Below are 23,326 nucleotides of genomic sequence, written 5' to 3'. Positions count from 1 at the left end.
ATGTGAACACAAGTGTTGCTTTGGCATGAACTGAATAAAATATTCAGGTGATGAGCAGCCGCTCCCTTCCCCCTGGAAATATCCGGCCCATATTTTCCCTCCTACTCACATGCCTACGTACAATATGGAAGTTTGGTTCAGTTCCATGTGTTGTACTAGTTTTGAGTATTAATTGTAACTGTAAGAAGTCAAAGCAAAGATGTCTTATACAGGGGGGATGTGTAACTCAGAGACTGTATAAAGATCATTGAGGCTAGCTGTTATAGGGGTGAATTTGGAGTCAAGTTCCATATTAGGAGTTCCAGCCTCGAGTATCATAGCAACCAATAAGCCAATCTGAAGTGAAGCTGTTGAAGGTCACGCCCCTTCCTGCCCCCACCGCTGGTTTGGCAGTGGGCAGGCGATTAGCAACGCTGTCAATCAAACCTGTTGTTAACGCTAGCGGGTGCGACCTCGGGGAAAGAAGGCAGCTAATTTGTCTCATATTAATGTTCATATTTTGAGTTATGGACGCCATAGCGAAGTAAAAATACCAGGATCATGTAGAGCGAGTTAATACGAACATTTTAAGACCAAAGTGACGGGCCTGACAGCTGCAGTTAGAGAGAGAGGGCCGACAGTTTTCTAATGTAGAGTGAATTAGAGCCAGAGTTGGAGCTGGAAGCGTGCTCATGATCACTTCCTATTTGGAGCGTGCATTTATATATACAGTCTATAGTGTAATTGCATAATAATTTATATACATTATAGTGTATATTTGTATTAGTTGTAATTAGTAAGCATGAATATTTCCTTGTCTATAGTGGCAAAGTAAGTGTCATTAATAGTTACTGCATTAGTTCTCCTCAGTTTGATTTTTGTTAATTTAGTTAGATCCCCATTAGCTGTCACCAGATTTACACATCCTGGGCCCTTATACTGAAAAAGGTTTATGAGACACTAGTGGTCAGAGAGGATTTCAGAATTTCTGTATACTGTCTGAAAAAAATAAACAACATTTTCACAAATGGTTGTAAAATTCTCATTACATTAACTTGCATATTTTTTCATGTATATTTTCTTTATATTATACTTGTATGAACTGAGGTGTACATCCCTCGAGTTACTGACATAATAATAGTTAGTTGCAGCCTTACTTTCAGATGAGCTAAAACGGTCTGACTAAGATGAACAGACTTCATAAATGAGGTGCTGATCTTTGGTATTTACTGAGCACTTCTGAAGCAGCCTTCAAATGAGCTCTTTGACCTTATCTTCAAACCAGGCCAAGTATTGACTGGCCTAAAATGGCATCTTTTTACTTTCTCTCATAGCCCACACGGCTTGTAATTGGGTATGAGACTTGAAAGGGTTTTTCATTTCATTCAATGATTATTCTGTTTAATTTTTGGGATTCTTTGGTCCTTAAAAACTAAATTGACCATAAATGATCGTCTTTTGAAACTGTCCATTCGTTTATCTTCTCTTAACCTTTCACATTAGTCACTCAAATGGTTTTCTCACAATATATGCCATTTATGCCATTAGGTCTCTCTTATTTGTAAAGTAAATATGTTTTTACTGGGACAAAGCCAGCATGAACGAGACAGGACGTTTCCCCTTTTTACACTATTAACTATCATTACGCTAAATTAATTTGAAGTAATGTTATTCATCTTTTCAACTCTTTTTGAAGGGAATAGTTTGTGTATCTATTATCATTTCAGTCTTCTACTAATAATCAAGTTAATATTTGAAATAACTTGTTTTCTAATTGCACAAAAAATACTTCTTGCCCCAGGCATCTAACTGGATTATAAGCACATTGTTATTCATTTCAATTCAAAATAATATTGTTGTTTTCTGGTGAAACAAGCCAAGTTTTCTGGTTGTTTATTTTCTGAACACAACCCACATAACCCACACCAAAACAGGAGCAAAACAACAGCAGACTCCCTCCAGTCTCCCAAAACAGACCCAACTCACAAATATAACCTTCTCATCAACTTATCGGCAGAACAACCAAGTATCACGTACAAAAGCAGCTACATTAACACATAAACACTTACAAGAATAACAAAAGGTGTCAACTCTGAGCTAAACACAAAACACAATATAACACAATATATTCTGTAAGTGAACAAGATTGTTGAAGTTGAAGTTTACCAACAGAATTTAGGAATGGATAATGATACTATTATTAATACCGTTACAGAAGGGGAACTAGAACACATACCCACACTGGTTAAATTAGTGGTCACGATGGCTGAAGCACTTGCACCTCACAACAAGAAGGTCCCAGGTTCAACTTTTTGCATTTTGTTTGCCACATCAACTCAAAACATGCACCATATATAATTCTCCAGCTAAAGAGGTCCTGATCGGGCCAAGTAATTGAATAAATGCAGTAAGGTAAGTTTAAGTCAATACTGCACCTTTACATGGAAAATAAACATTGTATCAGGTCATTGTTGGTCTTACCTCAGGTCATTGTTGGTCTTACCTCTACCATCCGTTCGTGTCTACAGCAGCACTCGGGGCCGGAGGATCTGAGTCCGTGTGAAGAGATGACGGACTCTGAGGACAATGAGGAGGAGGACCTGGGCGTTCTGGATGATCAGAGGAGCATCATCCTGCACCTGCTCTCACAGCTCAAACTGGGCATGGACCTCACACGGGTACGCTCAGGCTACACACCAAAGCAACGGTTCAAACGCTTATCATTTTCTTATTCTTTAATCCATGTATTTTGACCGATTGTTACACCATTCAGTTTTTTTTGTGTTTTACTACTTTGTGTTTTACTACTTTCTATATTTTATCTACATACAGAAGACATCTAAGTTTTTATGCAAGATATATAGAATTATGTAGCAAAAAATAAAATAAAATAAAGAACTCAACTAAATATTTTTTATAATTTATATTCAAATGCTCAAAGTAGCTACCATTTGCTTTGTTGAAAGAGCTGCAAACCCTTGGCTTTCTCTCAGTGAGCTTTATGTCTCCTGAGATGGTATTCACTTCTCATGTGTGTCATATCAGGGTCAAGGAACTATTAAGGAAGCTATTTTTTATCTAAAATGTAAAACTAGTTTTGAACTATTTGAGTTGAGTTGAGTTTATTTTTTGTTCGCTGCATTCCATATGTGTCTATTCATAGTTTTTCATGCTTTCAGTGAGAATCTACAATGCAAATAGGTATGGAAATAAAGATGAAACATAAACGAAAGTGTAAAGTGTGTTCAAACTTTTGACTGGTAGTATACAAAAAATAAAGTAAACACACATAAAACATGTCCAAAAAGGAACATTAGTGAGATAAAAATAGCATGTTTTGGGAAATAAGTACCTAACTTTTTATTGATGGTTATTCTTGGCTAAATATTCAAAAATAAATCCTATGCACGCTTTGGCAAAATGATACTGTAGCTTTCCAAAATGACTCATGTCACCTCTGTCAACATCTAAGAATAGTGCATATCATACAGTGGTGTTAAAATAGTTTGTAGTTTTGGCAAACACTGCTAAAGATGACTGAAAAAAAAATTGTGACAATTTGACATTACATTCACCAGAAAAGCTTGGAAATGACAACAATCAAATACTCAAATTAAAAAGTCTGTTGTTCCCAGTGTATCTGTAAGTAACTGTCTGTATTTAACATGAATGATGCATGTTCTTACAATCCTTTTCACAGGTGGTGCTGCCAACATTTATCCTGGAGAAGCGCTCGCTGTTGGAGATGTACGCTAACTTCATGGCCCACCCCGACATGTTCCTGTCCATTACCTCTGGGACCACAGCTGAGGAGCGCATCATTCGATTCGTAGAGTACTATCTCACCGCCTTCCACGAGGGACGGAAAGGGGCTGTAGCCAAAAAACCCTACAACCCCATCCTTGGAGAGACATTCCACTGCTCATGGGACGTACCAAGAGACAAAGTCAGGACTGGGAATCGAACCAACAACCCCGGGTGCGCTCAGGGGCCAGGCAGGGGTCCGAATAACACGCAGGGGGAGGAGAGTGGACCATATAAGGTGCGGTTTGTGGCAGAGCAGGTTTGCCATCACCCTCCGGTCTCTGGGTTTTACTGTGAGTGCAGAGAGCGAAGGATGTGTGTCAACTCCCATGTTTGGACCAAGAGCAAGTTTATGGGCATGTCCATTGGAGTGTCCATGGTGGGGGAGGGTAAGTACAAAATGAGAGGTTACATATATGTCTTATAGTGTATATTAGGGGGACAAGATCTCGTGCCACAAGATCCCGCAAGTCAAAATTGCCTCAAGATTGTACGCACAAGTTATCTCGTAAGATTTTTTGTGATTGTGTATTTACATTTGGATCGGACAAAAAGGGTTAAGGGCTGGTGAGTTAGAGCTCCTATAGTTTCCAAAAAGTGCTAGAATTACCACCCAATACTAAATCAAATAAATCAAAAATTGTGAACTGAACCGCACATTTTATATATTGTGAATTGTGTCAGAACTTGTCTGGTTCTCGTCGACCTAATCTCGTGTCTAGTCTTGTTTTGTGGAAATTGTGTCTCGTCCCACCCTAATGTACAAACTTTCTCATACAGCAAGGCCCATTAGTATCACACTATTCTCAGTTGCAGTATGTTTTAGATACATAAACTTCATTTGTCCCTGTGGGGACATGCAAATTACTTTGCAACAAATTCACATGACTGGCTTCACTTTTGTACTTTCACACATGAAATATAAAAAGGGCACTGTCAGACAGCAATAATGTAGACAGCATCTGGTGGTGTTATGTGAGATTACAACAGGGGGTTGTATGTGTTGGCCAGTCTAATTAGTAATGGTAGCTTTAAGAACACTTTGACAAAATAACTGTTCAGAAATCTGGTTTTGCTTGTAGGATGAATGTAAAGCCAGTAAACCTCTTTAGTGCTGAAGAAGAGACCGGGCTGTTCCTGTACTATAGATCCATGGTACTGTCCTGTAGAAGAATAGGAGTTCTCCATAACAATCAATAGTCCCTCCTCTGTCAGCAGATTCTGATAAAGCAGCACTCCTCCAGACCTGCAGTCTAAGACCAAAAGTCTTTATGAACGCACAAACATGAAAGGAGAAAGATAATGATGAGTGTGTGTTTGACAAAGGCATTTCCCCACGTCTGACATGATCACAGGACCATTCGTGCTCCAAATGAGGACTTCCTTTGACTCTTTATTGACTATTTCTAGAATTTGTTAATCTACAATTAAAAGAATTAAAAGATTTCTTATATATCTCTATCTCTATCTATATCTATATCTATATCTATATATATATATATATATATATATATATATATATATATATATATAGATAGATAGATAGATAGATATAGATATAGATATAGATATAGATATAGATATAGATAGATAGATAGATATGGTCTTTCTAATAGATTAAGATTAAGATCAACTAATTAGGAAAAGCCAAATTCTAGTTCTGGATATCATTTTTTGTGACAACCTTAGTAACACATTATACTGTATAAACAACATAGTTGTGCTCAGTGCTTACATTATTAGATTATGGTGGTGCATACTTTAAGTTGAATCATTTTATTTAATAGTTTCCGCCCTTGATGAAATATGAAATATTTCATCATTCCTTCTGCTTCCGCGTTCCAAGCACTATAGAGCCTTTTTACAGAAAAATCCATCGTTCAGTGACAGTAAATGAAAGTTACATGTTCGAGAAATATAGAACTGGCATAAATAAACACACACCTCCTGGCAGAGTGTGGAGTGTGTCGATCCTGTGTTGTCTGTCTCGAGTCATCTCAATGCAGTGATGTGTTATGGAGTCACTTGCAGACTTGACGCTCTGTGACAGCTGTCTACTGTTGGAAGTGAGGATGACAGAACTACAGAACCACATCTCCTCACTGACTCAAACACAGAGTCTCGTGAGCAGCTCTTTGACTCAATGGTGACAGGGGGAAAATCTAAGCCCATGTCCATGATGAATGAACTGTAGTTGTTCCCGGTGTAAATTCTGCTCTTGCTGGTGTGGGATGCAGTCAGCCTGTACCTGTGTTCAGCCTGATACATGGGGTTGTCCTGGTGCAGCTAAACCAAAGGGTCCAGTTAAAACAAGTATATGATTTTTTTGTAAACATTTAAGTGATGTGCAAGCTATAAATCTTTACACCGTTAATGGTACATAGATTGAAACTTGTTTCACGAGTAGATACTGGGTAAGAAAATTAGACTATAAATATGGAAGACTGACTTAAATGGAGTGAAATCATCTGAATTTTACCAAGGAATCTAACCCACAACCTCTGCTGTCTATTCCAACAGCCTTTCCACAACCTCCTTAATTTGAATATGGCTTGTACCTGATTGCTAAACCCTTTGCTGTACTGTTGTTTATTTATGCATTAGAGCCCTTAATCATTTGTTAAGCAGCGCGCAGCCTCTCAACAAATCACTCCAGCCTCTAGATATCACTGACTCACAAATGCTCTGTCTGAAATTGAACAGTTATTTCTTTGCTTGCGCACTTCGTATCTCAAAGTTGTAACACACGTCTAGCCCCGACAACACTGTTAATCTCTATAGTGGATGCTGCTTTTCTATTTTGTCACATGAGCTTTAAAACGCCATTGAAAACTGCTGATACCTGCGGGTCATTGTTAAGCCGTGAATAACACTATCTCTATGACATTATATGGGGTTAGCACTGCAGGCATTTGGAGAGAGCGCGGCTTTACAACAAGTGCTCTCTTCTTGTAAACATGTGATTATTATAGAAACATTCATCGTGACCAGAGGAGAGAGAAGCTAAAGGCGCTGTCAGGCAAGTGTTCAGTATAGACTCATTATGGTCTGAATGAATGCTACAGATTTGAATTTTGATAGTACTAACTAGGATCAGGCGATATGACCATGATATTGACCTTATTCTGCCCCGCCCACCTTTTTTCGTAAATGCTTCAAACCGTGCTCTCTTTATGGAGGAACTTCGGGTTAAGTGGGAATCCTGAGAATTTGGGAAAAGATTTGCTGCTAAAATATTATATACATGTGTCAAATATTCAATGTTGATGTACAGCAACACTGATTTCCCGGGAGGCTTCAAAACGGCTTTGTAGTCCATATAGTTGTACTTTTTTACTGTCAAGATCAGCAGCCCGAATACAACCCAAATGACGATGGCAGCGCCCACAGCAACTTCCGAATAAAGTGAATATTGACCAACCATATCACTGACGCATACAAACGGCTGAATCTAGATTAAAATTTAATTTCGTATACGTATACCTACCGATCTTATTTGGAGATTTCTTACCTGCTGTATAGCAATACAATAACTTTAATATAATCTTGTACACCATATAACTACTACTTCAAATAGTATCGTAACATCGTAGCTTCATATAAGTTACTGTAAGTCTCTCTTCACATTATGCAAACATTCATTTTAATTTATACAACAGCAGTTAGATTTTAAAAGGCCTGATCTCTGTTATAATGTTGTTTTTTCATCACAAACAGACCTGGAGTTGTTCTTCTCTCAGACATAAAACGCTCTGTTCCACCTTGTGATGTCATGTGGTAATACTGTGCTCCGCTATTTTAAACTCCATACGCCTTCACTGGAATTATTTGGATAATTTCAGTCCTGGAATTGCACATTCTCTACTAATCCAAATGTAAAAGGTAGCTGTTAACTTGAAAACTACCACTACATTACATCACAAGGTGGAACAGAGCATTTTGAGCAGACTAATAATGCAGGGTTACTCAAACATGTGTGAATGAAACAAAAGGCAACTCCATGTATATTTTTGTGGAAGTAACAACATTATGACATGACTTAAAGCTCATTTTGTGTAATATAGGACCTTTAAATAACAACATACGGCTCTCATTGCCTTTATTGTGTGAATTAGGAGGTACCATAAATACATTGTCTATATTAAACATCTTTCTGCCTTCAGTTGACAGTTGCGTTTTAGATTAAGGTTGAATTGAACCACTGAATTTTAGGTTACCTGAGTCTCTCCTGCAGCGACCGCCCGTGAATTAAATTTTATTTTTAGCATAAATATAATTAAGTTACAACACGCTACTAAAGTTAAGTACTAAAGCCAAATATTAGCTACGTTATAACAATCAAGGAGATATTGCTACTCATAATGCACGACTAATTACGTGAAGCTGAATATATGAAATAGCTCTTCTGTTCTACCTATTGCTTAATTATGCATAAGCTACGTGTATATAATGAAAATCTGAAGCAAGAAGTGAAGCCAGATGGTTGAGATGCCACATACCAGGACAGATTAGATTAGGTTTAATGATGTGAGACTAGATTATTCACTTAAACAAAAATGTTAATGGTGTCTCATAGGCAGCGGCTTATCATGGAAAGTTACGTTCAATTTGCATCACCTGAATTCAATTTTGGGCCATAACTTTAGATTACGTGGGCATTGAAACAGACCATATATTTGAATCAATCTAAATTAAAGATACAAGAGATGACATGTTTTCCTCGTGTCCTGGGCTCGTTCGATGTTGGTTGTATAGGCAGGATTTCTCATGAAAGTTCAAAAACACACCACCAACAACATTTTAGCCTAGTCTCAGTATAAATTTTACACTTTTCCCTGCGCACATAATCTCCTATTTTGTATTCCTCTTGGCTGTGCGGTCCCAAAACTTTTCAGACAAGGACAGCAAAACAACCAAGCAAGAAACCATCTCCCAATACAATAATGATAAAATTATACAACAATTTAAGTAGAAAAGGTATTTTTAAAAAGCTCAATAACCTGTGTACCGGTATATGGATTTTTTATGTCTCTTTATGAACACAAACCATTTTAAGTTTAAAATAATTAGGATTTTTTTCTTCTTAAAATTATACTAATACTGACTCTCAATGTAAAATTCCACACACCTCTTGGCAGCTCTAACCTCAGCGTCCTCTCTATCCCTCGTATGTACTTTAAATATCGAAATATAGGTACCTAAATACTTAAGAATGCCAATTAATACTAAAATGTGTACCTAGTATCAATAGACTACTAAACAATTCTCATAAACAGGACAAAGTTGGACCTTTATCAGAGCTATACAGGAGAAACTACTATTTTGTTCTACTGTCTACTCCTTTTTATTATGTGGTATCAAAATTGGTAGAGTATTGACCCTTTGTATAAAAATTGTCAGTACATGTCTAAACCACTACAACACGTCACAGTTCAATGTTTTTTTTGTTTTATTCAGGTGTGTTATATTTATTGGACCACGATGAGGAGTATGTGTTCACACTGCCCTCCGCTTACGCCCGCTCCATCCTCACTGTGCCCTGGGTCGAACTCGGGGGCAAAGTGTCCATCACCTGTGCCAAAAGTGGATACTCTGCTACTGTCACGTTTCATACCAAACCCTTCTATGGAGGAAAGGTGCACAGGTCAGAGCTGTTACCCTGGAGCTTTTTGATGATTTATAGACACTTCAAAGATGAGAGGCTGGGTTTGCATTACATTTTAAAGAGCCTGTAGTTGTTCAAATGAAGCTGGCAGGTAATGGAAAAACTAGTAACTATCATGGATATTGTGATTCTGACCCCTTGGGAAAGTAGGAAATTATTAAAAAGTACATAAAAATTTAAGTTCAGTAAGCAAATGTTGACATGTTGTATCATAATTTGTCTTAAAGTGTAGTGTAGAGACCAATATGTTTACAATCCAGTGGAATCTATAGCCGATAAACTCTGCTGATATTTTTGGGCTGATATAGGCATGATTCGGATTATTTTCCCCAAATTATATAATTCAAAATGACAAATCCATCCATCCATAGCTGTTTTAAAATAGACGGCTGTGTAGTCACAGTTTGTGCAGGAGCCTCTTCACATTAAAGTGTTCAAATAAAGCTTTATATGAATTCTTTAAGCGTCTGGCAGATTGAAGGTCGATAACCGATATGGTAAAAAGTGCAAATATTGATATATGAGTCTATCTCTAGTAGTGCGCAGTAGTAGCTGCGTTGTTGTAATTCAAGCAGATAAAGTTTCATTGCAAATTGTGAACTTTTACCATAGCTAACATACAAATTCTGCTCTCATAATCAGTTTATATTCAGATAAATGAAGAAGCAAATCATATATTGCTTAGCTATTGTATACATCATTTACACAGTTATGCAAGAAATGGGACCATGTACATAATGTAGCGTTCTGGGGTAAGGAGCCTTGCAGAATTTCTCCTGGTTGTTTATTTTCTGAACACGAGGGCTACTATAGGCTATAACACATGTCAAAACAAGAGCAAAACAACAGCAGTCTCAACTCATTAGAGCCAGTCTCTGACAAATAGAAACTCACATCAACTTGTCGGCATAGCAACCGAGTGTCACATACAAACGCAGCTACTAAACGCAAAATATAAGCTCATTACAATAACATAAATAGGCTGTTTTGCTCCTCTGCTCAGAGTGACAGCGGAGGTGAAACACAACCTGACCAACACCATCGTGTGTAAGGCTCAGGGCGAGTGGAACGGGACTCTGGAGTTCACCTACAGCAGCGGAGAGACCAAAGTCATCGATACAAACAAACTGCCTGTGACCAAGAAGAAGCTACGGCCCGTGGACCAGCAGAGCCGCACCGAGTCCAGGTCACTTTCACTTTGATCTGCACTGTAATGTAAAAAACATTCATGTGATATATTACTACAGAAAATAACACCATAACATTGAATCTACTCAGGATACTGAAACAATTATACAAAAAGAGGGACACTTTTGAATGTAGGAAAATGTAGTAAAAGAGCTGCACTGCCATAATACTCTACAATAAAAACTAAACGTTTACTTACTTTACTTTACGTTTGTTAGTTAGTGTGATTATGTGTCATCATAGACTGTATATGTAAATGGACATAGCTAACATGCTAGCTGCAGTGTTTCAAATAGGAAGTGATCACGGGCGTGCTTACGGCTCCATTGACTCACTCCAATTCATGTTACAATGAAAAATTGTCACCCCTCTCTGTTGCACTGAGCCTTGTCATTGTCTTAAAATGTTAACCCACTCTATATGATCCTGGTGTTTTTATTTCACTCTTTTGTCTGTGATTCAAGATATGAACATTATTAATAGACAATTCAGGCGCCTTCTTTCCCCGAAGTCACTCCCGCTACCATTAACAACAGGTTTGATTGACAGTGTTGCCAAGCTCCTGCTCCCTGCTAAACCAGCCCCTTCCAGTGTCGACAGGCAGGGGCTGGTTTACCTTCAACAGCCTCGCTTGGATTGGCTCGTTGCTTGCTATGATACTCGCAGACAGAAATCCAAATATATGTCCAAATTTGGCTCCAAATTCGCCCCATAACCGCTAGCCTCAATGAGCTTCATTTGACTGGGGCTGAACACTCGGGGTGATATCACACTCACTTAGTTCACTTCTTTATACAGTCTGTGTGTGTCATAGAGGTTAATTATTCAACACTCTACAGAAATGTTTATGTAATACAAAATATAAGTTCAACTCTAGTGCAAAAAATATGTACACATGATTAATATTGAGCCGATAAGAAAAGACGCTCTGGCTGCTTTAGTTCAGACTGGACTCCTACATTACTCCTCGTCCTTTTTTTCTTAGATTTGCTCAGGCAGTATTAGACAGGTATTATGAGGACATGAAGTGAGTTACTTTGAGAAAAGAGGATGTAGAGGAAAGATTAAGGGTGCGTTCAAACTTCTCCTAGTTTGAATCCAATTTAGTCCTGATTCAGACTTGGTTTGATCCTGTTCTAGTCCAGGTTTAGTCATGGATTTTGTCTCACTTTAGTCCCAATGTTCCCTTACAGATTACATTGCTTTGTTGTTGCAGTTTGAGGATTTTTCTTGAAAATATAGCCCTATACTCGCCAACTTCCAATCATTTAGGCAGTAATTAGGTTCAGCCAGTAATTCATGTGTTGGATTACTATCAACTACTATGGCAACGCCTCAAACTGCCCAACAGCTTTGTTCTTCATGTTTTTTTTATTACAACAGCTGCTTAGGTCAAGGTTCATTCCTGTTTTCGTCATGGTTTGATTTTGACAACTGGTATTATGAAACGTATTATGAATCATGTCTGATACTTTGAAAGTCCCTGTTGTATTCATGTACTCAGGAGGCTGTGGCAGCACGTCACCAAGTCTCTGAAGGAGGGGAACATTGACGAAGCGACGGAGCACAAGCACAGACTGGAGGAGAGGCAGAGGAGCGAAGAGAAACAGAGAAACGCCAACAACAAGCCCTGGACCCCCAAATACTTCACCAAAGAGGTACCATGACAACAGAACACAACACACAAGATATTTTTATATTTTAGATCGGAAATGAACAAGGTTAAAGGTGCTGTACCATATTTTTACTTAAAACAGTAAAAAAAAAAAGGTACAGCAACATTAACTTTAACATGAAAAACAGAAATAGTTTATTTTAAATGGTTTGCAGTGGTCCAAAGGTATTACTCACTTACCTTGTGCACTCTGAGAATCCTAGTTATTCACAGAGATGAGTTCATAAGCGCTTATCACAGCTCTCTGAGACCATAGTTTTGCCATCAGACAGTACACAGCAGACTTATTTTAACCTCAAGTGCTGCTTATAAAAAATCTGTATGACACATTTTGCTTATATACACGAGAAATTAGATACGTTGAAACTTGAAAACTGCTATACAAGTATTATGTAATGTTACTAGTGTACATTATTATTAGAACTAACCTAACTAAACTAACTAAAACAGATATAAAGAGGAATGAAACAGAGGTAAAAGCTACCACTCCTACTCCTCCTACTACTACACCTACTACTACTTCCACTCCTATTACTAATACTACTCCTACTACTCCTACTACTCCTACTCCTCCTTCTACTCCTCCTACTACTACTACTACTGCTGCTACTCCTTCTCCTACTACTCCTTCTCCTCCTCCTACTGCTGCTACCTCCTACTGGTACTGCTACCATAGATCCATACATTTTCCATATAAATTGTGAACAGCTGACCTCAGCTTTTCGACGGCATTATAGTTTATTAACCTTCAGTGGAATTATTTATACTGAAGAATCTCAGGCTTATGGAGAAAACTAAAATAGTAACATTATAAATATTTAATCTCATCACTCATGATCCACAAGAAATTAATAACACATTCCGTATGTTCTACAAGAACTTATATTCATCAGAAAAAGAATCCAATCCAACAGCAATTAAATCATTTTTCCAAAACATAAACCTACCACAATTACCCTCCGATATGGCTGAATTCTTAGATGCACCATTATCACTGCAAGATCTCCATAAAGCCCTCCTTCAGATGCCCAACAACAAAGCCCCCGGTCCCGACGGATACCCCCCTGAATTTTATAAGCACTTTTGGAATTTACTATCACCACTTTTCAACCGGACAGTGACTGAAATAAAAAATACATCTCAAATCCCTCTTCATATGAATACAGCAGCCATAACAATATTACTTAAACCAGACAAAGACCCAACCCAACCCACCAGCTATAGACCTCTTTCATTACTTAATACAGATTTAAAAATCATTACAAAAGCACTTGCCCTCCGGCTAGAAAAAGTTACACCACTATTAATTCACCCCGACCAAACAGGATTTATCAAAAATAGAAACTCTTCAGACAACCTTCGTAGATTATTCAACCTCATCAATATCGCTCAACAATCAAATATCAGGACAATCATAACCTCATTAGATGCAGAAAAAGCTTTTGATAAGGTAAACTGGACATTTCTTTTCCACACACTCCATCAATTTGGCTTCGGGGAGTCATTTATCCACTGGATTAAGACACTCTATACCTCACCTAGAGCCACAGTCACAACTAATGGTATCACCTCACCTTCGTTCACACTGCACAGGGGCACTAGACAAGGATGCCCGCTCTCTCCCTCGCTGTTCGCCTTATTCATTGAACCGCTTGCAGTAGCAATACGCCAAAATAACAGCATACAAGGAATATACGTCTCGGACACACATCATAAAATCAGCCTATATGCAGATGATATTCTACTGTACCTACAAAAACCACAGCAATCATTACACGAAACTTTCAAAATTATAAATACATTCTCATCCATATCAGACTACACTATCAACTGGAACAAATCAACAATACTCCCTCTCTCAGATGAAGGAGGAAGTTCTGCAGCTCAGGATTCATTCCCTGGTATGCACACAGGTAACATTAAGTATTTAGGCATTAACATTTCCCCCAGGCTGTCAGAGTTGTTCTCACTTAATCATAACCCTCTGCTTAAAACAATAGAAAACGACCTTGAACGATGGACAAACTTACCACTTTCACTAATAGGACGAATAGCATCAGTAAAAATGAAAATCCTCCCCAAACTGAATTACCTATTTGCAAACATCCCAGCTACACCTCCGGACAAATGGTTTCAGACACTAGACTCATTAATGATACACTTTTATTGGAAGAACAAAAAAGCAAAAATCAAACTCTCAACATTACAAAAAAACAAAGCACAAGGCGGCCTCGAAGCACCAAATTTCATCCACTATCACTTGGCAAATCAACTACAATATCTAGTTAAGTGGACAGGACAAACATACAATAATAACACATGGATTTCTTTGGAACAGTCATATTTAAAAAATCTTTCTTTGGCAGACATACCCTCAATGAATACTACTCTCAAAAAACATAACTGCTTCAAGAACACAGTCATTTCAACAACTCTGACAGCCTGGTGGAAAGCCTTAAAATTAACTAATTCTTCCACGGCACCTTGTAAATACACCCCCATCTGGCACAACCCTGACTTTCACATGAATAGTACCCCACTTCACTATCGCACATGGGAACAAAAAGGCATCACTCACCTTCACCACTTATTCCACAACAATAAATTCATAACATTTAGACAACTTATGGAACAGTTCGAAATCAACAACAATAATCGCTTTCAATACTTACAAATCAAATCCATTATCCAAAGCAAGATTAATATAACTAATAATACCCTGGATCCCCCTCAACTATTAGAAAACATAAAGAATATCAAGAAACCAAAGAAACTCATTTCCAAACTATACAAACTTATCCATTCAGACAATATAATACATGCACCACAACTCAAATGGAACACAGATATAGATACACCACCTACATACGAACTCTGGACAGAAATTTGCAAAAATACATTCTCAATGACATCCAACACTAATCTACAACTTATCCAATACAAAGTTATCCACAGGACACACATCACCCAATACAAGAAATTCAAAATGGGACTAACAGACACAGACACCTGTTCACAATGCACCATGGGAGTCACAGACACTTATTTACATGCACTCTGGGAATGTTCACCAGTTCAGGGTTTTTGGAACACAGTTACACACAAACTCACAGACATCCTGAGCTGCAGAATTCCTCCCTCCCCATCCCTATGTTTACTTGGCATTATTACAACTTTCACCATACCACCTAAATATAAAAACAGTTTGTTGACATCTCTAACTATCGCCAAGAAAATAATTCTACAAAACTGGAAATCAAAACAGTCAATAAACATCAAACACTGGTCTAACTCACTCATCCATCACATTTCAACCTCTCAAATGACAGCATACTTTGAGGATGACATACCGTCTTTCATGGAAACCTGGACACCATTCATAAACCACTTCAATATTATTTTCAATCAGTCATCAATATCAACAACATAAACTCCACCAATAGACTATTACAACACCATTAACATAGTAATTATGAGAATGCCACGCACACTCCTATACACCCCCCCATTCCTACAAAGACACACACACACATACACACACACACACGACATTATGTAAACTTTATTACAATAATTGCAATCATACCACCACTATTGCTGTATATCACTATTATTGTTGTGTTATTGTTTTCATTGTATGTACACGTTTCTATTGTTGCTGTCACTACTATTATTGTCATTATTATTGCCTTATTCATTAACTAATTTATTTATTGAATTAATTTGTGGTTCTGATGGAGATAAATAAATGGATGAATATAAACACACATATTAAATATTAAAATAAAGAACATGAATTATTAAATAATAATTTAAATATACACACATATATATAATATATATATATATATATATATATATATATATATATATATATATACACAATAATAACAATTATTAATCATAATAAATTAATTATTAATCAATAATAATAATAATTGACAACAAATACATAAAAAGATTAGGGTTAGCAAGGAATGGGCGCGTTGCTAGGGGGTACTGCCCCTTGAGTGCGGGCTCACCAAAACCTTGCCTCTTTTAATGCATTGTACAGGACACGCATGCACACACATTTTACATTTAAATCTAAATAACCAATACCACCATTAGGACCACAAAACTAACATAGAGCAATATTGACCAACACTGAGTATGACAGCAATAATAAAACCTGTTATCGTTATCTTTACTTTTATTATTAATATTATTAGTATTACTTCTTTATCTCCGCACACACACTCATACACCCCCCCCCCCCCCACACACACACACACACGCATACTTACAAAGAAAACCAACCAAGACAGAATAATGCAGGTACCGTACTGTACTCCCCCCCCCCTAACACTTTTACACATCAACACAACTTTCTCTGTAAATAGTAAGCTGTAAATATTGTATGTGTTTCTATGTCACTGGGTGTTCTTCAAAATAAAAAAAAAAAAAAAAATAAATAAATAAATAAATAAATAAATAAATAAATATTTAATCTCAACATTACTGCACTATCCTCAGATATGAACTGTAACTTGCGATCTCCTTGTCTCTATGGAGATGGATAAGTTTAATGCCATACTGTGAAACATTTCAGGCAAACAATAACATCTAGGTGAAGTTACATAGTCCACCTTTACAAGTTTTCTTTTATATGTGGACTTGGTAAATGCCTCAAATCTTAATACAAGGAAAAGAAAAAAAAAAAGCTTTAAGTGTGTTTCTATCCTTGAATACAGTATACAATGACATTTTATAACTGGGTTTTGAAATATCTCTGGGGATTGTTATTTTTACTTAAACTTATAATCATCTAGTTTTAAGATAATACTTTGCAAACAACCGCTCCGACATGTACATATTAATTGTTGTGTTTCTCTGTCAGGGTGAAGGATGGGTCTACAACACTCCTCTGTGGAAATCAACCTGATGGTGTCGTTCTTCCTCTCGGACAGAAACACGAGCTTCTTCTGCAGAGGTCAGCCTGGATGACCTTTGAACCCTAAAGACCTTTGGAGATGTTGACACTGGTCCAATTCCATTTAGTAGAAGAGATGTTTCCTATGGACGACTCGAGAAATGTAGGTTTGGGCTGTTTCTGTTCATTTGCCTCCTCAACTCCTCAACAGGAAAAGAGCCGAGTACACACAACCTGCATCTCTTCTCAGTGGGCGGGGCTTAATTGAGGAATTGTCAAGGAAACAAGTGTACAGAAATGAGGTGCAGCCTTTGACGACGCAAGTTTGGAAGAAACTGGATTCACCCTGTGAGGACAATGAGGTGCCAAAGGAATCCAAGAAGAACTACATTTTTATACATAAAGTTAAAGACTATTGAAGTAACTAACAGTAGAGTATTTCTATTTTTCACTTTGCCAAGGCATTTTTTGCACATGCACAGTACTGAAGTTCACCACTAGTGTTTTATATAAATGTATAAATGTGATCACACAGTTTTGGTTCAGAGCTTTTGGTTCATCGTGCAGCATTTGAATGATTCAGTAACATGTTAACTGTTCACGTTTATTACCACAGATGAATATTCCTTAGTGTTGCTTTATTTTTCTCCTGTCAGAAAATAGCCACACACGTTAGTCTAATGTATTTCTGAAATTTGTGTAGCCATGAAAAGCAGTACAGCCATAACCCAACTGGGAAAGAGTTAAATCAAACGTGTTCAGTTACAGGTTATTATCAACGCGATTACCAAAGGTCCTATAAAAAAGTTTTATTCTGGATTTTTCAAAACGTAGGTTAAGTTAAGCCTTTATTGTTCATGTAGGAAACTATTGGGCTACTTTAGTATATCCTATGTCCCCTGATTTCTGAGCGTTTTGATGAGAAAAACAACATTACAACACAGTTATACAAAATAGTTTTAGTACAATAGAGGATTTTAACATGTTAAAGTAAATTAAAAATGTAATGTAAACGCCTAATGTTGCTTTATACAGCGATGAAAATACTGCAATTATTATAGCTTTGTTTCTCTCTTTACAACCGATTCACTCTTCTTTTATTGACGTGTTTGAGCTTCCTGTAATAGGCGCCATTTTGAGGACTTTGTATCACTGAAAAGCTAGAAGTTTTCAAATTGTCAATCGCTATGGGAACAGTTCCAAGTCTTCATCACTCAGAAATCCATAGAGACTGTACTTTTGCGCAGCTGTCCCTCCATTGATGTATTTCTATTATGAATGTATTTTAGCACATCAGCAGTTTGCTCCGTGACGTATTTGGTCCTATTACAAACACAGACTTTATTTTAACATGGCAGCATTTCGTTATTCTTTAAATATTCCAGCTCTATAATATTTTTGGCATTACTACCTCTGAATCAGTGTCATGTCATTTGCAAATATTTCAAGTTGATTTTGTAGGTGTTGAGATGAGATCATTCAGTTGTTCGTAGTTAGTGCACTCCCAGTTTGAGTATTTACACTATTGTCTATAAACAGTTGTTATACTGCCTTATTCTCACTGTTTAATTGTACTAAATCCAGGTGCAGGTCAGTAGCCTCAGTGAAAGACTAAACTAATATTTTTGTTTCACGTTTTTAAGCCTTACACAGAAACGAAACAGGTTTTAGACAGTTTTTCATGAATGGATATATTCTGATGTAGCGCAAACTTTAGATGAATAATAATAAAAACCTTTGAGTATCAAAAATATTTGTTGTGATTTATTTTTTTAATAAAATACTGCATACAAACTAAGGCCAATAGTTGTTAGGATGGGGAAAATATGCAAAAAAGGTGGACTATGCAACATTTATGATGGAGAGTATGTCACCTGCTTGTCTCCATGACGATATTATTGCTTTTTCCCGGATAAAAGGTTCCAGAGTCAAGCATATCTATCTCCATGGAGACACCACCTCGCTATGTTAGGAGAGAAGTGACAGCAATACAGGTTTTTTCAAGGTATTTTTGAGCAATGAAAATAACTGTATGAATGCTAAATAGAGAGATTTAATGCCACTATGGAACACTCCAGGTAAATTAATAACATCTCCATGGAGACAAGCCAGTGGTGCCTGTAATAAATCATTTAAAAATAGCTCTATAGTAAGAGTATTTATAACAGCATGAAAAACATTACGTTAACTGCAAACACATTATATTTAGAGTTCAATACAATCCTTTCAGCAGTGTCATTTTTAAAACAGTAAATGTGCCTTTAAAATCATTATTGTTCAATTTTAAATCTACTTTTACTGCAGCTTTGCCTCAGATGTTACTTAATACCGTAGCCATTTTCCAAAGAGACAGAGAGACAGAAGATATTGGTTGAGAACACAGGACTCTATAGGATGCCCTCCATTTCAAACGGTCAACATTGGCTGTGCCTCATGTAAATTTAAACAAGAAAAGTTCATACATTTTTCATTTGCACTCGTTTCATGTGTCCCATATGGAGGTTAAATGTGCATACATGCATCTTACACCATCAAAGAGCTTTCACCTTTTCAAGATGGATAACAAGCCAAGTCTTATTCCACTCCTTCCTCTGCTACTTAATGAGCGATGCCTGTTTCTATGTTTCTTTTATTGGGGTCCTGTCAATCATGAAGCTGTTATTGCCTGTGTTATAATATCCACAGGCTAAAACGAGAAACAAAATCTAAAATCTAAACTAAAATGCTAATGTGACCGTCAATCTGGAATGAATTAATTGGATCAGTGAAAGAGCTAATGTGTAATGTATAAAGGCGAATGCTGCCATCAAGTGGTTCAACATTTAACTACTGTGCTGTAAATTATTTCAGTCCCATTTCTAAAGTGTAAATTTTGCTTATTCACTTTTCAAAATGAACACGTCTAAAGGGTCACATTTTTATGTAGCACAACAGCAGCATTGATCTGTGAAAGCTACAATCGTAACGCCAACTTGTGGGTCAGTGGATCTAATCGTTCAACTATGTTTATGTCGAGGAAAGGATTCAAACCACTAACCTTCAGATCAGAGGATGAGCGCTCTACCAACTGAGCCACTGCCACTCTCATCTATACAAGTCTGGTGGCCAAGTTGGTACTGACTTTACTGGAAAATAAATATTTAAAAAACAACAAACCAATAAATATTTACTAAGTCTATGTAAAGATAAGAAGTGTTTAAGTACATTGTGGCACTTTCTATTTTTTTATTCTTGTGTCCATGGAGAAGTTATTGATTTGCCTGGAATGTTTGGCAATAAGGGGATGAAACTTGCATTTCTCTATGATAACGATGAAATGCTACCACAAAGCTAAGTTACAGGTCAGATCTGTGGTGAGAAGGCCATGTTTACAGTAAGAATGCATGTTTTTTAGCAGTAAAACATCTGTTACATGTAAAATTGACGAGTTTAATGCCATACTGTGAATCATTCCAGGCATTACCACGTCCATGGAGACGAGCAGGTGACGTACCATTCACAAGAAAAGTTACATAGTGTAAAGCCATTTAAAAATAACTCAGTACAGACTATTTTGTTCATTGAAGTGTATATTTAATAATGATAGAACAGAAGTTAAAATGTAAACTTTGAACAGAGACAGTGAGATTTGTACCATTTTGAGCTCAAACGCAAAAGTCAATGATGGAAGATTTTTAATAACACAAAACACAATGAAATACGATGTAAAAAATATGACTGACACCACCTGTACGTTACATTAAGGCTTAGTTTGACCTCTCCAGGCAATATTGTGAAATCGTATGGAAGCTGTTAACTGCAAATAAACACAATACACAACTGATGCTTAAGTCACTTTCTGTTTAAACTGTTCAATTTACAAAAGAAAAGTTAAAAGTTGTAGCGCTTTTGACTTGTTGCTAAGTGGTAAACTAAAGAGAATTATTATTTTTTTTTGTCTAAGCGTGCATGTACAAGTATTCATTAGTGATAACATGTTTAAAACCAAAACTGCAGTGCCCGTAAGACATTCACAGAGAAATGACGAGAGCTGTGTCCCAAATATTCACTTTTATAACATTTTGGACGACCACAATAAGTGAATTCAATAGCACGTTCTAACTTAGGCCTAATATTATAGTTTAAATAGTTACTGTGTGTAATTAGAATTAGATTGTGAACAATAACTCGCATTTACTACATTCAAATTTCTAGAGATTCAATGCCAATAAACAGAAAACTGCCACAAAAATTCTATCATTTGCTCATAAGAATTTTAAAAAGATTCACTAAGAAAGACGCACAACACCTACAAGATTCTCAAATTCAACGTTTCAATGTAATGGCAGCGTTTCCCCAGAAGGTGGCATCTGCAGGCCTTTTATTGGAGACATTTTAATACAAAATGTCACTTATTTCCTCTTGTTTAATGTTCAAATAGTGCAGTATTTTTTACTTTTATATGTTTATGATAACATATAGTCAAAATGTACGAGACAGACTTATAATTGATTGTGTTATTAGTCTACAGCCCGGGTCTCCAAACTTTGTCCTCTGGTGAGCTACATTTACAAAACGAAAATGCCAGAGAGCTACTCATTTTAGCAGTTGCAAGAAATTGAGTAAATATATAGATATATATAAGCGCCTTGGCAACACAGCGCACAAAGTTAGGCCTCAAAATGATACAGTTACAACGGCTATAGGCATTTAATTAAACACACTTTAATTATTCAGCACAATTAGTATAATTCAGAAATGCCTTGGTGAGCTACTTGGAAGGAGAACCACTGGACTACAGGGAAACGCCACAGTCTTTTTGCTTAAATATTGCTCTTGTTTTTGCAATATTGAAAAACATTATAAGCCGTACAGTAATTAGTAAATTCAAAATGCAGTTGGAGTAAATGTAAGCAACTAAAAGCCCAAACTAGCTTAATAAGTATTTAAAAAGTGACGCTTTTATACGAATTTGACTTCACTAGCCTAATTCAAACAACAAGCTTAAGATTTATTTTATTATGTAAAATATATTCACCGTATTGGGACACAGCTCTCCAACCCAAAAAATGATCAATTGTCAATATCTTTTTCTACAAACAACAAAATGCGAACAAAAAAATCCTTACATAAACTTTCAGATCAACTTTGAACAGTAGTTGAACAATTCCAGTTTTTTGTCCCACAAATATAGAAAGAAGTGCGTTTTTCAAAATAACATAACGAGCGATGAGGCACTAGGCTTGCTCACAGGACAGAGGCTCCCTGTGGAACGGGAAGCCTAATTTATTAGAACTACAGTTCCCAACACCTAACATCTTGACTCTCTTGTCTTTTTAAAAATCCTAGCAGCAAAATGTACAATCTATAATGCAATTTATGAAAAAAGATGTAATCAGGGACGTTGTAAAAATTCACATTCGATCCACAAATCCTCAACTAAAGATGCTCCTCTCTGTACAAGAATTATTGCATTCACGGATTTGAGTTACTATCGAACAAAAAAACTAAACTAAAAATGAAGGGAACGGGGAAAAAAAGCATTTAAAAAAAAAAAAAATCACCATAGAAACACAATATATTATTTTTGATTTTGACATTTCTTTACACACCGTATTTACACATTTAGGCCAATTTTGCATTGATTAAATGGATAAAGAACGGAAAATTATTATATAAATAAATGATTATATTGTGGTTCAAATGTTTTTGTTGGCAAGTTTAAAGGTGCACTGTGTAACTTTTCTGGTGGACAATCTGCTACCTGTTAATCTTCTGCCTAGATAGTTCCACAGTATGGCATTTAATTTATCAGTTATTTCTTTACAAGTAGAAAAAAGATGTATTTGTAACAGTGAGCGGTGTCCCCTTTCCACAGATCTGTCTTATAACTTGGCCCTGTGGTGTCATGCGCTTGTCTCCATGGAGATAGATAAGCTCCATACCAAAGTGTTGAACATTGTAGCGAAAGTAATAACATCTCCATGGAGACGAGCAGGTAGTGGACTTTTCAACAGTAAAGTCAGACTGTGCACCTTTAAGTACGGCTAAATTAATCAAAATTTGAGTTGAACAAAACAAGTAATAAGCCGGTCAATTTATTTATTTATTTATTTTTTGTAGT

The 23,326-nt window shown here is 36.7% G+C and overlaps 1 protein-coding gene across 2 annotated transcripts in view; it reads left to right on the top strand.

Annotated features, from left to right (window-relative positions):
* Positions 1-18,969, top strand: part of LOC117378193 (oxysterol-binding protein-related protein 10-like) — an 85,306-nt gene extending 66,337 nt beyond the window's left edge. Inside the window, exons 8-13 of one of the 2 annotated variants that reach the window (XM_033974723.2) lie at positions 2,508-2,657; positions 3,680-4,172; positions 9,241-9,427; positions 10,452-10,634; positions 12,141-12,294; positions 17,191-18,969. In XM_033974723.2, coding sequence (XP_033830614.1) covers positions 2,508-2,657; positions 3,680-4,172; positions 9,241-9,427; positions 10,452-10,634; positions 12,141-12,294; positions 17,191-17,235 — 1,212 coding nt within the window. In that variant the 3' untranslated portion in view covers positions 17,236-18,969. The remainder of the gene's footprint in view (positions 1-2,507; positions 2,658-3,679; positions 4,173-9,240; positions 9,428-10,451; positions 10,635-12,140; positions 12,295-17,190) is intronic. The other variant, XM_033974725.2, reaches the window with a different exon arrangement.
* The last annotated feature ends 4,357 nt before the right edge of the window (positions 18,970-23,326 follow it).

The sequence above is a fragment of the Periophthalmus magnuspinnatus genome, chromosome 11, assembly GCF_009829125.3.
Source record: "Periophthalmus magnuspinnatus isolate fPerMag1 chromosome 11, fPerMag1.2.pri, whole genome shotgun sequence".
NCBI classification, from domain to species: domain Eukaryota; kingdom Metazoa; phylum Chordata; class Actinopteri; order Gobiiformes; family Gobiidae; genus Periophthalmus; species Periophthalmus magnuspinnatus.
The sequence above is the reverse complement of the archived record's forward strand: the minus strand, read 5'-3'. Positions and strand labels throughout refer to the sequence as shown.